General features: G+C 46.2%; 1 protein-coding gene across 1 annotated transcript in view; it reads left to right on the top strand.

Moving 5' to 3' along the window:
* RHPN2 (rhophilin Rho GTPase binding protein 2) overlaps positions 1-15,880 on the top strand; it is a 59,720-nt gene that overhangs the window by 22,788 nt on the left and 21,052 nt on the right. The window contains exons 3-4 of the mRNA XM_026010170.2: positions 6,154-6,282; positions 8,933-9,008. Coding sequence (XP_025865955.2) covers positions 6,154-6,282; positions 8,933-9,008 — 205 coding nt within the window. The remainder of the gene's footprint in view (positions 1-6,153; positions 6,283-8,932; positions 9,009-15,880) is intronic.

The following is a 15,880-nucleotide window of genomic DNA, read 5'->3' as shown; positions in this document are numbered from 1 at the left end:
TATTTTATTTATTTTGAAAGATCTTTTTTTTTAAAGATTTTTTAAAAATTTATTTATTCATGACATATGCACACAGAGGGATAGGCAGAGGCAGAGGGAGAAGCAGGCCCCATGCAGGGAGCCCGATGTGGGACTCGATCTCAGGACTCCAGGATCGCGCTCTGGGCCAAAGGCAGGCGCTAAACTGCTGAGCCACCCAGGGATCCCCTCTTTATAGATTTTAAAGACTCACAAGACCTGAGACCATAAAAGTCCTAGAAGAAAACATAGGAGGTAAGCCGCTTGACATTGATCATGGTGATGATTTTTTGAATTTGACCCCAAAAGCAAAAACAACAAAAGCAAAAAAATAAACAAGTGGAACCACGTCAGACTACAAATATGCACAGCAAGGACCATTAACAAAATGAAAAGGCAACCTTCTGAGTGGGAGGAAATGTTTATAAATCATCTATCTGATACTGGGTTAATAACCAAAATATATAAAGCTCCTACAAATCAATAACACAAGAACAATCAGATTAAAAAACAGGCGGAGGATCTGAATAGACAGTTTTCCAGAGAAGGCATAAGATGGCCAATGGTGACCTGGAAAGATGCTCAACATCACTCATCATCAGGAAAAGGCAAATCCAACCCACAGTGCGACTCACACCTCTTAGAATGGCTATTCTCAACAAGAGAAGAAATAACAAGCGTTGGTGAGGATATGGAGAAAAGGGAACCTTCGTGCACTGTTGGTGGGATTGTAAATTGATGCATCGACTATGGAAAACAAATTAAAAATAGAACTGCGGGGACACAGGTGGCTCAGTGGTTAAGTGTCTGCCTTCAGCTCAGGTGGTGATCCCGGAGTTCTGGGATTGAGTCCTGTATCGAGCTCCCTGAGGGGAGCCTGCATCTCCCTCTGCCTGGGTCTCTGCCTCTCTGTGACTCTCATGAATGAATGAATGAATGAATAAATAAATAAATAAAATCTTTAAAAAAAAGTATATCTAACTACCATGTGTTCTAGTGATCCCACTTCTGGGTATTTATCTGAGGAAAACAAAAATACTAACTCAAAAAGATAGATGCACCTCCTTGTTCATTGCAGTATTACTTACAATGGGCCAAGATATAGAAATACCCTGTGTCCATTCATGGGTGAATGGGTAAAGAAGATCACACACACACACACACACACACACACACACACACACACAGTGTAATGTTGTTTGGCCATAAAGAAGCATGAAATCTTGCCATTTGTGACAACATGAATAGACCTCGAGGGAATTTTGCTAAGTGAAATAAGTCAAACAGAAAGAGAAAACTGATGATCCCACTTATATGTGGAATCTTAAAAAAAAAAAAAAAAAGCTCATAGATACAGAGAACAGATGGTTGGTTGCCAGAGTTGGGGGTCGGGAGATGGCTAAAATAGGTAAAGGGGGTCAAGAGGCACAAACTTTCAGTCATAAAATAAACAAGTCATGGGGATGCATGAGGTACAGCATGGTGACTGTAGGTGATAATACTGTACAGAGTATTTTAAAGTTGCTAAGAGAGTAAATCTTAAAAGATCTTATCATAAGAAAAAATTCTGGGGCAGCCTGGGTGGCTCAGCAGTTTAGCGCCGCCTGCAGCCCAGGGCGTGATCCTGGAGTCCTGGGATCGAGTCCCACTTTGGGCTCCCTGCATGGAGCCTGCTTCTCCCTCTGCCTGTGTCTCTGCCTCTCTCTCTCTCTCTCTGTCTCTCATGAATAAATAAAACTAAAAAAGGAAAAAAAAAAAAAGAATTCTGTAAGTGGTGGTGACTGTTAACTAGGTTTATAGTGGCGATCATTTTGCAATATATATAAATATGGAATCGTTATGTTTTATACCTGAAACTAATATAATGTTGCATGTCAATTAGATCTCAGTTAAAAAAAATCTTTTGTCTGTTAAAAAGATTATATTGTCTTTTTATTATTTAATTAACAGAACTCTTTATATATTCTAGAAACAGATTTTTTTTTTTTTTTTAGGATTTTTATTTGAGAGAGTGAATGAATGAGAGAGAGAAAGAGAGAGTGGGAGAGAGCATGAGGAGGGGTAGGGGGAGGAGCAGGGGGAGAGGCTGAGCAGGGAGCCTGAGCAGGGCTCCATCCCAAGACTCTGGGATCCTGACCTGAGCCAAAGGCAGATACTTAACTGACTGAGCCACCAAACGTGTCCCACAAATTCTGTGCCAGATATCTGATTTGCAAATATTTTTCTCCCAGGCTGTGGCTTGTGTTTTCATTTTTTTAAAAATATTTTATTTATTTATTCATGAGAGACACACAGAGAGAGAGAGAGAGAGAGAGAGAGAGAGAGAGAGAGAGACAGGCAGAGGGAGAAGCAGGCTCCACGCAGGGAGCCCAATCCGGGACTCAATCCTGGGACTCCAGGATCACGCCCTGGGCCGAAGGCAGGCCCTAAACCGCTGAGCCACCGGGGCTGCCACTGTTTTCATTTATCTTTATTTTTATTTTTATTGTATTTTTATTTTATTTTAAAGATTTTATTTATTTATTCATGAGAAACACAGAGAGAGAGGCAGAGACACAGGCAGAGGGAGAAGCAGGCTCCGTGCAGGGAGCCCGATGCGGGACTCGATCCCAGGTCTCCAGGATCAGGCCCCGGGCTGAAGGCAGCGCCAAACTGCTGAGCCACCTAGGCTGCCCTATTTTATTTTATTTTATTTTATTTTATTTTATTTTATTTTATTTTATTTTATTTTATTTTATTATTTTTTTCTGTCTTTTGAATCACAGAAGTTTTTAAATTTGACAGAATCCAATTCGATTTCTTCTTCCATGGATTGTACTTTTGATGTATAGTGAAGAACACTTTGCCCAGCCCGAGGTCATGAAGATCTTCTTCTATATTTTCTTCTAGAAGCGATAGAGTTTTAGCTCTTATACTGAAGTCTCTGATCCATTTTAACTTAATATTTACGTATAGGGGTGAGATGTAGGTCAAGGTTTATTTTTCTCTTGATTGTGGGGAAAACAGTTAGCAGAGCAGACCCGAGACAGCTATCCTCAGCCTCCTTGCCAGGTTGGCCCTTGGCTGGTGTCTGGAAATTTAATTTCGGGATAGTTTCCACCATTTCCAGGACTGGTTAAGAGAGGCTCACTGTGCCTGAACTGTTTGCACAAACAGTGCGGTTCATGCCGAGCACCTGCTTTCCTTCTGGGGGTCTGGAATTTTGGAGCACACTAGACGCGAGGGCCTACCTGACTAGTCCCCAGGAAAAAAACCCAGGGCACTGTGTCTCGAGTGAGCTTCCTCGGTAGATAGCGTTTCACACGTGCTGTCAAAACACTGCTGGAGGAACTCAGCATGTCCTGGGTGACTCCTGGGAGAGAGGGCTCGTGGCAGCCTGTGCCTGGTTCCCTCCAGGCCTCATGCGTGCACCTTCCCCTTCTGCTGAAATAACTCAGAGCCATGAGTACAACTCCACTGGGAGTCCTCTTGGTCCTCCCGGTGAATCACTGCATGTGGGGGTGGTCTTGGGGACGGGGCACACCTAGGAATGTCCAACTGCTTCAGCACCATTTGTTGAAAAGACTGTCTTTTCTCCCTTGAAATGTCACCTTTGTCAAAATCAGTTCATTGTAAATGTAAGGATTTATCTGTTTTGTTCTGTTGCCTGTCCTTACGCCAATACCACATTATCTGGATTGCTGTGGATTTATAGTGAGCTTTAAAATCCGATAGCATAAGTCCTCCAACCTTGTTCTTTTTTCTTTTCTTTCTTTTTTTTTTTAAGATTTTATTTATTTATTCATGAGACACACAGAGAGAGAGAGAGGCAGAGACACAGGCAGAGAGAGAAAGAAGCAAGCTCCACGCAGGGAGCCTGACACGGGACTGGATCCCAGGACTCCAGGATCAGGCCCTGGGCTGAAGGCGGCGCTAAATGCTGAGCCACCCGGGCTGCCCATGTTCTTCTTTTTCAAAATTATTTGGCGTCCAGGTCCTTTGCATTTCCATATGCATTGTAGGACGAGTCTGTCAATACCTACTAAAAAGCTCACTGGGGTTTTGATTGGAACTGCATTGAACTGACATGAATTAGGGAAAATGGACATTTTGACATTCGTGGATCTTCCAATCCCTAAACATGGCCTGTCTCTCAGTTTAATATGCAGCGTTTTGTAGTTTTCAGTGTACACATCTTACGCTTCTCTTGTTCAATGTCTTCCAAGGTATTTTACACATTTTGATGCTGTTGTGAATGAGATTGTTTTCTTAATTTCATCTTAAGAGTAGTGGAGATAAAAATGATTTTCATATGTTGAATTGTTATCCTGTGGCCTTCCTTAATTTATTTTTATTTTTATTTTTATTTTTTTGAGATTTTTATTTATTCATTCATGAGAAACCCAGAGAGGCAGAGAAGCAGGCTCCACGCAGGGACCCCGATGTGGGACTCCATCCCTAGGCCCCAGGATCACACTCTGGGCTGAAGGCAGGTGCTCAACCGCTCGAGCCACCCAGGTGTCCCCATTCCTAAATTTATCAGTTCCAGTATGTGTTTTGTGAATGTGTTGGGATTTTCTACATACCAGATTGTGTCATCTATGAATAAAGACAGTTTTACTTCTTCTTTTCCAATCCACATGCCTTTAATTTCTTTATTTACCTATTGTCACTGGTTTGAAGTTCCAGTACAGTAGTGATTAGAAATAGCAAAAGTGGATGTCACTGGGGCAGGCCGGGTGGCTCAGCAGTTTAGGGCTGCCTTCAGCCCAGGGCAGGATCCTGGAGACCCAGAATCGAGTCCCACATCAGGCTCCCTGCATGGAGCCTCCTTCTCGCTCTGCCTGTGTCTCTGCCTGCCTCTGTCTCTCTTTCTCTCTGTGTTTCTCATGAATAAAGAAATAAAATCTTTTTATTTTATTTTTTTAATTAATTAATTTATTTATTTTTACTTATTTATTCATGAGAGACACAGAGACGCAGGCAGAGGGAGAAGCAGGCTTCATGCAGGGAGCCTGACGTGGGACTCGATCCTGGGTCTCCAGGATCAGGCCCTGGGCTGAAGGCAGGTGCTACACCGTTGAGCCACCCGGGCTGCCCTAAATAAATAAAATCTTAAAAAAAAAAAAAAAGTGGATGTCATTGCTTTGTTCCTCATCCTAATGGGAAAAGCATGTCTTTCACCCCTAGTGCAATGTTAGCTTCAGGTTTTCATAGATGCCTTTTATGGAGTTTTGTAAATTCTCTTTTATTCCTAGTTTGTTGAGAATTTGTTTTATTTTTATTTGAGAGAGAGAGAGCTCAAGCAGGGGGAGCAGCAGAGGGAGAGGGAGAAGCAGATTCCCTGCTGAGCAGGGAGCCCAACATGGGGTTTGACCCCAGGACCCTGAGACCATGACCTGAGCCAAAGGCAGACGCTTAACAACTGAACCACTCAGGCACCCCTGTTGAGAATTTTTATGATGAATCTGTGTTTTACTTTATCCCATGCCTTTTTTAAAATCTATTTAGATAAACATGTTTTTTTTTTTATCCTATGTCCTATCCATATTGTATGTTACAATGATTGCTTTTTTAGATTTTTTTTTTTCTTTTTTAGATTTTAAACCAACCTTGCAACCCTGGGATAAGTCCCACTTGGTTGTAATATATAATCCTTGTGAAATATTGCCATGTTCGGTTTGCTAATATTTTGTCGAGGATTTTTTTTTTTTGCATGTATATTCATGAAGGATATCTATCTGTTGTTTTGCTTCTTTGTGATGCCTTCCTCTGGTTTGGGTCAGAAAATGAGCTGGGGAGTGTTACCTCCCCCTCTGTTTTCTTATCCATTTCCTTTCAAAGGGATAATTTATGCCTTTTTTTGGGTGGCTGGGAGCTGTTCTCTTTTCTCAAAGCTAATTCTTTGCAGGGATGTCTTTTAAGATTTATGTCTGGCAGCGCAGTTTATCAGCTCTGTCCCAGGTCCGTTTACTGGCAGACGTGGCTCAAGATGGGCCAGGTGCTGAGCGCCTCTGAGACATCTCACCTGGTCACATCTGGCACTCACATCTGCAAGTGAACCCTCAGAACTTCCTTATGGGGGCTGGGAGGTCTTCTCCCCGGCAGCTGGGCAGCGTGGCTGAAGGTACTTTCCCTTCCCTCCTCTTCTAACAGAGTAGCTACGAACCACAAGGTACGGGAGCAGGTGCGCCTGGAGCTGAGCTTCGTGAACTCCGACCTGCAGATGCTCAAGGAAGAGCTGGAAGGGCTGAACATCTCAGTGGGAGTCTATCAGAGCACGGAGTAAGTGGCGCCAGTTACTCTCTCTTCCAGTTAACCTTCTGAGCCTGGGAAATTGCAGTTTCAGGGATGGTGCCCAGGCCTGAGGGTGAGGCCGACCCCACTTTGGGAAGAGAGGGATTGATCGGTTTGAGGTTTGCGCCTCCAGTTGTCCTAGGATGCTTGGGAATGTAGCTCGATGGGGGTGCTGTGCAGCTGGGAGCAGATGAAGAGATGGCACCTGTCATGTGGCTCTGCCGTAACGATGTCCTGGACGCACGTCTGTGGTTAGCGCTGAGAGCCAGCCTGCCTGGTGGGGGCCCACACTGCCTTCCCTTCTTCCCCCTGCCCTCCTCCTCACCGTGCACAAGGCCTGCCTGGGTCATTCTATTGATGGGACACAAAAACGCGGAAACAGCTTGACAGGGATCATTTATGTCAAAGATCAGGGGACCCACATGAGTTCCCTGAGGACACACTTCCGAAGCGTACCCCAATACATCTTTGAGAAACAAATGCTGCAATTCAGAGGCCTCCCCCTAGGGAGTGTTGCTGGGAGGCGCACTATTGAGGTGGGCCCTTCAGAAGAGCTCAGAAACACTGGGTGTTATACTATAGGTTGGCAAATTGAATTTAAATAAAATTTTAAAAAGAGGAAAAAGAAAAGAAAGCTCAGAAAGTCTCCCCAAGGTGCACTACCTTTGAAAGAGAGGTCCATCTTTAAGGAGAAATAACTTCTTTTCCCAACCCTGCGTGGGGAAATGAGGCTTCTCAAAAGGTAGGTGAGCGCCAGGGGAAATTCAGTAAATAGGTCTGTGGATTAACAAGGTTGACAGGTGGGAACCCCGAGTCACCTTTGGAGTATGCTTTTTCTTTTCTTTTCTTTTTTTTTTTTTTTTAAGATTTTATTTATTTATTCATGAGAGACCCACAGAGAGGCAGAGACACAGGCAGAGAGAGAAGCAGGCTCCATGCAGGGGACCCGATGTGGGACTTGATCCTGGGACCCTGGGGTCATGCTCTGGGCCCAAGGCAGATGCCCAACCGCTGAGCCACCCAGGTGCCCCTGGAATGTGCTTTTCCTGATTACCCCCAATCCTCTGCACGCCTGTGGGTGTTTTCATGGCCGCAGGGAAAGCGTTAGCATGTGAAGCCTCTGCTCTTGCCCCTGGGCCATCCCTGTGCCCAGGCACGCTCACCTGTGAGCCGCCCGTTTGGGGGCGGGGGATGCACACACCTAATCAGAACAACAGGTGGGAGGCTTCTCCCCACCTGCACTGTGGTATTAGATTCCAGGGTTTTGCCCAAAGGTTGAAGTTCCTTGAGTGAGCGAGGCGGGGCCAAACATTGCGCATACGTGCAGGGTGTTGTGTCATGCTCCCCCTCGCTGGGCCGGAGTGCAGGGTGGCCACTGCGGGGACGGGCGTGGAAGGCCCCCGCGTGATTACAGTGTGGCTCCCCGGTGGCCACCCGGTTCCCCGTGCCCTCGGGAGGAGGGGACACAGCTGGGCAGGGTCATAATGACACCTTGGGTCTGCATCCGCCCCCATCCTGCTTTCGGAGCAGGTTCTTTCTTACTTAGCACCATTGATCTTTAAACATTCCTGTGAGGCAGGCCCAGAGGAGAGGGTCGGCTGGGCAAGCTGCAAGGTCGTGGAGAAAGTTAGGGTAGCGCAAGGTTGGGGCTGGGGAGTCACGGGGACAGCAGTCCTTGCCTCCAGCCCCGGTGGGGTGAGGGCAGGAGGGTGCTGGGGCCCAGAGAGAGGCACGGCCCACCCTGTCCCCCCTTCCAGCAGGTTCCAGCTTTCCCTGCGGGCTTGGAAGCCACGCACCCCCACCGTTGGATCTCGCCTGCTTTTAGCACAGCCCGTGGTTTCTTCCCTCGGCCACAGAGGCAGTGTCAGCTTACAGCTGCATTGTCCACTACCCTGCCCGGCATGCCTGGCCTTCTCCCCGGCGGGCTGAGCGGCCCCGGGAGGTCTTCTGTTACAGGTCAGGGAGCTAAGTCTCTGTTTGCAAAACACAGCCCGAGTCCCCCTTCCTTCCTGTTGGCCCTGCCCCTGTCCCTAGGAACAGAGGCTCAGGGCATACTTCCAGGGTGACCTGGGGGGTAACTGAGTGGTCAGTTGGTAGGGAGCCACATAGGGGACAAGTCGCTGGCCATGGTGTGACCCTGGGCTGGAGCTGGGTATATTTAGTTGTCATACGGGGTCCCTGCTCTCAAGGTCTTCCCCGTGCAGGTAATGGGTCCCCTAGGGGGAGATGTCCCATTGGAGGAGGCCCCCGAGGGCCAGGTTTGGGGAGGGGTCCCTGCCCCGGTGAGGAATGGAGGAGGGAGGAGGTTGGGGTTGGGAGCTGATGAAGGGGGTCCCCCTGGCCAGCTGGTGTGCCCAGGTCTGGGAGCCACGTGCACAGCAGGCACACTTGCCACGTGGGAGGTCCTCAGCACAGTCCCTGAAAGAACGGTTGAAGTCGGGACCTAGGCCAAGGTGGTAGGCCTCATGCGGTAGGCTGTGTGGTCCAGGAGTCCCAGGGTGCTGGGATGGGGTTTAGAACAGAGGCAGGAATGTGACCAGAGGCATCTCTGTCCTGGGTGGTGGGGGAGGTGGTGGGGGGCCCCTGAGCTGGGCCACTGGGCCCAGAGCGGGATGTTCATATACTGTGTTCCTTCCAGGGAGGCGTTTACGGTCCCCTTGATTCCGCTTGGCCTGAAGGAAACCAAGGACGTTGACTTCTCAGTCGTTCTCAAGGTAAGTCTCAAAGCAGTGGACACTGGACTCACTGTTTAAAAGGACAAACCAGGACTTGTGTATCCCTCGCCCAGTGGGCCGGTGTCAGCTGATCTCTGCAGGGCGCCCCTGGACCCAGTACTGCCCTCCTGCGCCCCCGTGCTGTCTCTGGTCCCTCCGAGGCTCAGGGCCCGGGAAGGCAATTTAGAAACCTGGGCCTGCCCTGCGTCCCCCCCAGGAGGCCAAGCCACGGGCTGTCCGTGAAGGACGAGCTTTGGGACTTTAAAATTGTACCCTATTTTCTGTTCTTAAATGCAGTAACCAATTTAGGCCATGTTTATGGGAGAATCGCTCATTTCCCCCCCCCCCCCCCCAACATTTTATTATGAAAATTTCTAAACTTAGAACCTGAGAGAATTTTGCAGTGAATCCTTATATACTTAGGACCTAGATTCAACCAATTCGCTGTAGTTACTTAATCACAGATTTATCCATCTGTGCCTGCCTGATAATATGAGTCTGCTTCTCCCTCTCCCTCTGCTCATGCTCTGTCTCTCGCTTTCTCTCTCAAATAAATGAGTAAAGTCTTTTTTTTTTTTTTATAGATTTTACTTATTTATTCATGACAGACACACACACACACAGAGAGAGAGAGAGAGAGAGAGACACAGGCAGAGGGAGAAGCAGGCTCCATGTAGGGAGCCCGATGTGGGACTCAATCCCAGGACCCCAGGATCACGCCCCGAGCCAAAGGCAGACGCCTAACTGCTAAGCCACCCAGGGATCCCCTAAATGAGTAAAGTCTTAAAAATAATAAATAAAAGCAATCAGTGCTTTGAAAGCTCCTGCACTTGCCCTTTGTTCTGGAGCAGAGACTGCAAGTCTGTTGACCTAAGCTCTTTCACGCGGGGACTTCCTGACTGCCGCCTTGTTTACGTCTAGGTCCTGGTCCCTGTCGATTTAGGGTTTATTTTGGAGTTTGACTAGGGACGTTGGTCGTCCCTCAGATTTGATTTTCTGGGTGGAAAACACCAGGAGCTGCCGCTTTGTGCCAGCTGTTTCCAGGCTGCCCGAACTTAGAGATGTGACATTTGCCACGTGCCTGTGAGTCTCAAGACAATCCTGGTGTTTGTGGAAATGTCTTTAGGTGCTTCTGTAGCGTGGTTTCTATACGATTCCGTTGGTTGGTTGGTGCCCGGGCTGCAAGAGTGCAGGCGTGTGCGAGGGTGACTTGGACCAATTTGGAGATTTCGTGGGCATCTGTAAGGATCCAAGTGTGTCACGTGCTGAATTCCACATTAAACTCAGTGGAGGGAAAGAAAAAAATCACATGTTGCAGGCATGGCCAAGTGCTATTCAGCTGAGGCTTCCAACCATGTCATTTTAGCCCAAAAGAGACTCTTCAAATGTCAGTCATACGAAAATGAGAACATCTGGGGACGTTGTGTTTTCTCCTTCCCACGTGGCTGTCGGAGAGTCACATAGTCAGGTGCTGCACGAGTGGTTTGGCCTGTTTCATGAGGACACTTCAATGTGCGGCTTGTCTGGCACCTCTGTGGCATTTCATGGTCAGCAAAGCTTCACGCTGAGATTTTGTTCTATTTTTATTTTTACTTATTTAGTTTTTTAAAGATTTTTATTTGTTTGAGAGAGGGGGAGGAAAGAGAGAGCGCACAAGTGGCAATGGGGGGTGCAGAGGGAGGGGGAGAAGCAGACTCCCCACCGAGCAGGGAGCCTGATGCGGGAGCTGGATCCCAGGACCCCCGGATCACAACCTGAGCCAAAGGCAGATGCGCAACTGCTGAGCCACCTGGGTGCCCCTATTTTTTTTTTTTATTTTATTTTATTTTATTTTATTTTATTTTATTTTATTTATTTTATTTTATTTATTTTATTTTATTTTATTTTATTATTTTATTTTATTTTATTTTATTTTATTTTATTTTATTTATTTTTAAAGATTTTATTTATCTATTTGAGAGAGAGAAAGCACAATCCGGGTGAGGGGCAGAGGGAGAAGCAGACTCCCCTCTGAGCAGGGAGCCCGGTGCAGGGCTGGATCCTCAGACTCTGGGATCATGACCTGAGCCGAAGGCAGATACTTAACCAACTGAGCCACCCAGGTGCCCAGTTTTGTTCTATTTTTAAATAAATGGGCTTTCAAATGGCCTCATTCAAAGGTACCACCAAGGGGCACCTGGGTGGCTCAGTCGGTCAAGTGCCTGCCTTCATCAAGGCATGGGTCTGAGTCACCTTGGGCTCCCCACTCAGCAGGGGGCCTGCTTCTCCCTTTCCCTCTGCCCCTCCCCTCTGTTCACGTGTGTTCTCTTTTTCTCTCTTTCTCTCAAATAAATAAATAAAATCTTAAAAAAGGCACCACCAAAAATAAATTCCCTTTCCAGGGAATTTGGGTTGCGGTTTTTGTTTTTTTGGTTTTTAAATAACAGCTTAATGTATTTTATTTTGATTAAGAACAGAGTTGCAAAACATTCGGAAAAATACCAAGACCCGGCAAGGTCCCTCCCAGCCCCAGCAGCCCTCCCCACTGAGCTCGGCAACCTGCTCAGCACTTAATCTTCGGACACTGGGGCTCTTCCTCTAATCGGGGCCTGACTCACGAGGGCGTGTGACTCACCCCCTTCCCTCCGTGAGGGCTTAGCGTGGTGTCTGCCCGTGGTAGGTGCTGAACAGGGTGGTTGTTAATCTCGTTCTTTTGGCAGCTCCCAAGTGCTTGGTGTTGTCAGCAGCCCAACACTGAGCATCTGCACACACCACCCAAGTGTTCTCTTTGGGTAATTTCTAGAAACGGATTTGGTAGGTGGGAGACAGGACGTGACCTACTTACCCCTGGAGTGGGCCCGTCTTACATTCCTACCCGCTATGCTTCTCATCCTACACCTTACGTTGTCATGCTGGCTCTCAGTGACCATTTTGACTTTTTTTTGGTAGCTTTTTGATTTTTGTGAAATCAGGCAAAATCATGACTTGCTACACTTGGCATTTCTCTGATCGGTGCTAGCGTTGAATACGTTCTCGGGTGTGTTTCTTTGCCCTTTCCTGCTCTTCCCTTTCAGAATGACCGTTTCTGCCCTTTGATTTTCCACAGTTTTGCTTATTTCTTAGAGTGCTCTTACATATGAAGGATATTAACCCTCGGTTATATGTGTTACAAAGACATCTTGGTACATTCTCTCCTTAATTTAAGTTTTGTCATACAAGCAGGAACTGGTTTAAGAAGCGTAATATATGTATTTTTGCCACTGAGATTGTGTGTTGTTGAACTTACTAGCTCCTCTCTTTACAGTTGTGCGTCCGTGACATCTTCAGAAAGGCGCCTCCACGCCAGGGTGGCATCAACATTGTGCTATTGTTTCTCCCAGTTGTCTTGTTTCTTTTTTTTTTTTTTTTTTTAAGATTTTATTTATTTATTCATGAGAGAGAGGCAGAGACACAGGCAGAGGGAGAAGCAGGCTCCACGCAGGGAGCCCAACATGGGACTCGATCCCAGGACTCCAGGATCACACCCCGGGCTGAAGGCAGCGCTAAACCACTGAGCCACCCGGGCTGCCCAGTTGTCTTGTTTCAAATGTGTTTTATATCACATCTTTTTCTGGAATTAGCGTGTGTCGGGGGGGCAAAAAACAAGGTATAGGGCTCTGACTTTTTATTTTCACCAAATGGATAGCCAGTTTCCCCTGGACTATATGTAGAGAAGCCATGTGTGGTGCTGGAGGGTGGCCCCTTCCCTGTGACACCCCACGCCCATCTACCCTCCTCCATCCTGCTCTGTGCCAGGGAGGCCGCAACAGTCTCCTGCTCTGTGGCTTCCAGTGGCCTGTGGCTGACGGGGAGGAGCACTAAGGGGCTAGGAGGTGGGGGAGGTTTGGGCATTTATACCCCAAGCTCCTCGGCTGGCTTCCTTTTGCATTCCTAGAGGGAAGGTCCTGGTGGCTTTGGGGGCCTACCTCAGGTAGCCATCTCTCCAGGGTTTCTTTCTTTCCCTTTTTTTTTTTTTTTTTTGATTAAAGATTTTATTTATTTATCATGAGAAGCTCAGAGAGAGAGAGAAAGAGAGAGAGACACAGGCAGAGGGAGAAGCAGGCTCCCCGCTGACTAGGGAGCCTGATGCAGGACTTGATCCCAGGACCCCAGGATCACGACCTGAGCTGAAGGCAGATGCTCAATCACTGAGCCACCCGGGTGTCTGTCTCCAGGGTTCCCTGGAGAAGCCTCTTCTCCTTCTTGACCCTTTAGCTCTGGGGTTCTAATGGCCCTGGAGGTTCCACCCCTGTGGTTTCCCTTAACCCTGCCCACCTCACTGTATTAGCCCTTTCCTTAAATTTGCATCTGGCGTGCCATCTGTGGGTGCCACCTTTTTCCTGTCTGGACCTGCTGGGTGCTCCAGCCTTTCCCACTTCCGTGGAACCCTGGCTTTTGTTATATACCCGATTCTTGAACCTACTTCCGCCTGTTTCTGACCCATGCCTGGTTTCATTGTCTATCCATTGCTCACTGTTTAATCCCTGTGTCTTTTATTTATTTATTTTTTTTCCCTGTGTCTTTTAATAGCGCTTAGAGCAAGCCTCCTTTATTACTATGCTTTTCCAAATGTTCTTGGCTTTTTCTCTCCTACATTTTTTCTTCCATATTTTGTTAAGTTTCCCCAAAATGGTACCTGGGGTTTTGATTGACATTTCATTAGATTCATAGCGTACTTTGGACAAAATTGTAGCTGTGTAATATGGCATGTTTTCATCTATGAGCATAATATTTCGAATTGTTGATGTCAACAAATAGCGAGTCTTATGGGGGCAGGGACCATGTTTGTCTTATTTTAAAAAATGATTTAATGCTTGCCATTTGCAACACATGGGTGGATTTGGAGAGAATTATGCTAAGTGAAAAAAGTCAGCCAGAGAAACACAAATACCATATGATTTCACTCATATGTGGAATTTAGGAAACAAAACAAACAAAGAGAAAAGAGGGGATCCCTGGGTGGCTCAGCGGTTTAGCGCCTGCCTTCGGCCCGGGGTGTGATCCTGGAATCCCAAGATCGAGTCCCACGTCGGGCTCCCTGCATGGAGCCTGCTTCTCCCTCTGCCTGTGTCTCAGTCTGTCTCTCTTTCTATGTCTCTCATGAATAAATAAATAAAATTAAAAAAAAAGAGAGAGAAAAGAGACCAGCAAAAAAACAGACTCTTGACTATAGAGAACAAAAGGGCTGGTTCCCAGAGGGGAGGTGGGTGGGGGGACGGAGGAGACAGGTGAAGGGCATGAAGAGCACACTTATCATGATGAGCACTGAACAATGTGTAGAATTGTTGAATCACTATATTGTGCACCTGAAATTAATGTAACGCTGTAGGTTGACGATACTGGAGATTTAAAAAAAGGCCTTGATGAATACGTGAAAGAATGAAATAACTTAGGTCTTTCTGTAAAGTTTAATACCTAGCTGCTTAATGAATTTAATTTTATCTCTGTGAATATTGTACTTTTGTTAAGATATTGGGATTGGGAAGTTATTGTTTCCTTGTTATATTTTTCTAATTGGTTATGGGTTATCTAAGAAGGGAAGAGTATTGATTTATATCTATTAACTTTGTGGCCATTTCACTGAATTCCTATTATTTTAGTAGTTTCTCTTTCTTTTTTATTTTAGTAGTTTTTCACTTGACACTCTAGGTTTTGTTAATATGCCATTATTTTGCTAAAAAAAAAATCTGTTATTTCTTCCTTTCTAATATTTGTCTTAATTTGTTGACTAGAGAATTCTTAGAATTATGTCCTATAAGAGGATTATGTTATATAATCCTTGTCTTATCCTTGATGTTTACAGTAGGTTTCAGGTAAATACTTTTTATCCTACTAAATATGTTTGATCTAGCCTAGGAATGCATTTAGAATTTACTAGAAATCTCTTGGACTTTTGTGAGGCTAACGTGAAAGTTTTTTTTTTTATTATTTTAAGTATAATTTGTCTCCTAATTTTAAGAAAATTTTTGCCAGTGTCCACAGCAGAAGTTGACAGAGCAATATGCTGTCCTGAAAAGGATGGAGTCTCTCTCATCCTCGAGCGGTGCCCCCTAACACTGCTTTCGGGGATGTCATCAGAGAAGCCCTAGATGAACTTTGTCCTCCAGATCATTTTCACATAAAAATTTTTTTTTAAGATTTTATTTATTCAGCAGAGACACAGAGAGAGAGAGAGTCAGAGACACAGGCAGAGGGAGAAGCAGGCTCCATGCAGGGAGCCCGATTCAGGATTTGATCCCAGGACCCTGGGATCACGCCCTGAGCCCAAGGCAGATGCTCAACCCCTGAGCCACCCAGGCGTCCCGACATCTGACTCTTGATTTCAGCTCAGGTCCTGGGATCGAGCCCCATGTCAGGCTCCTTATTCAGCAGGGAGTCTGCTGGATTCTCTTCCTCTCCTTCTGCCCATTTCCCTCCTTGCATGTGTGTGCTCTCGCTTGCTCTCTCTAAAATAAATTTTTTTAAAGAATTTATTTATTTATTCATAGAGACATAGAGAGAGAGAGGCAGAGACACAGGCAGAGGGAGAACCAGGCTCCACACAAAGAGCCTGACGTGGGACTCGATCCAGGGTCTCCAGGATCACGCCCCGGGCTGCAGGCGGCACTAAACCGCTGCGCCACCGGGACTGCCCTAAAATAAATAAATCTTAAAAAAATTTTTTTTAAAGTCATGTTATAGATTATTTTGTAGCATATGCAAATGTTTGACATGCTGCCAGTACAAAAAGAAAAGCACAATTTGTATATTCATTCAACAGAACCTTATTTTTATATGATGAGGGTGTGTGAGCGTGTGTGTGCGTATGTGCATGGAACATACAAAAAGCAGGAGGGGTTTTAGTGTAGAAAGTG

The sequence above is a fragment of the Vulpes vulpes genome, chromosome 1 (genome assembly GCF_048418805.1).
Source record: "Vulpes vulpes isolate BD-2025 chromosome 1, VulVul3, whole genome shotgun sequence".
Lineage (NCBI taxonomy): Eukaryota > Metazoa > Chordata > Mammalia > Carnivora > Canidae > Vulpes > Vulpes vulpes.
Note: the sequence above shows the minus strand (reverse complement) of the source record. Positions and strands in the feature narration are given on the sequence as shown.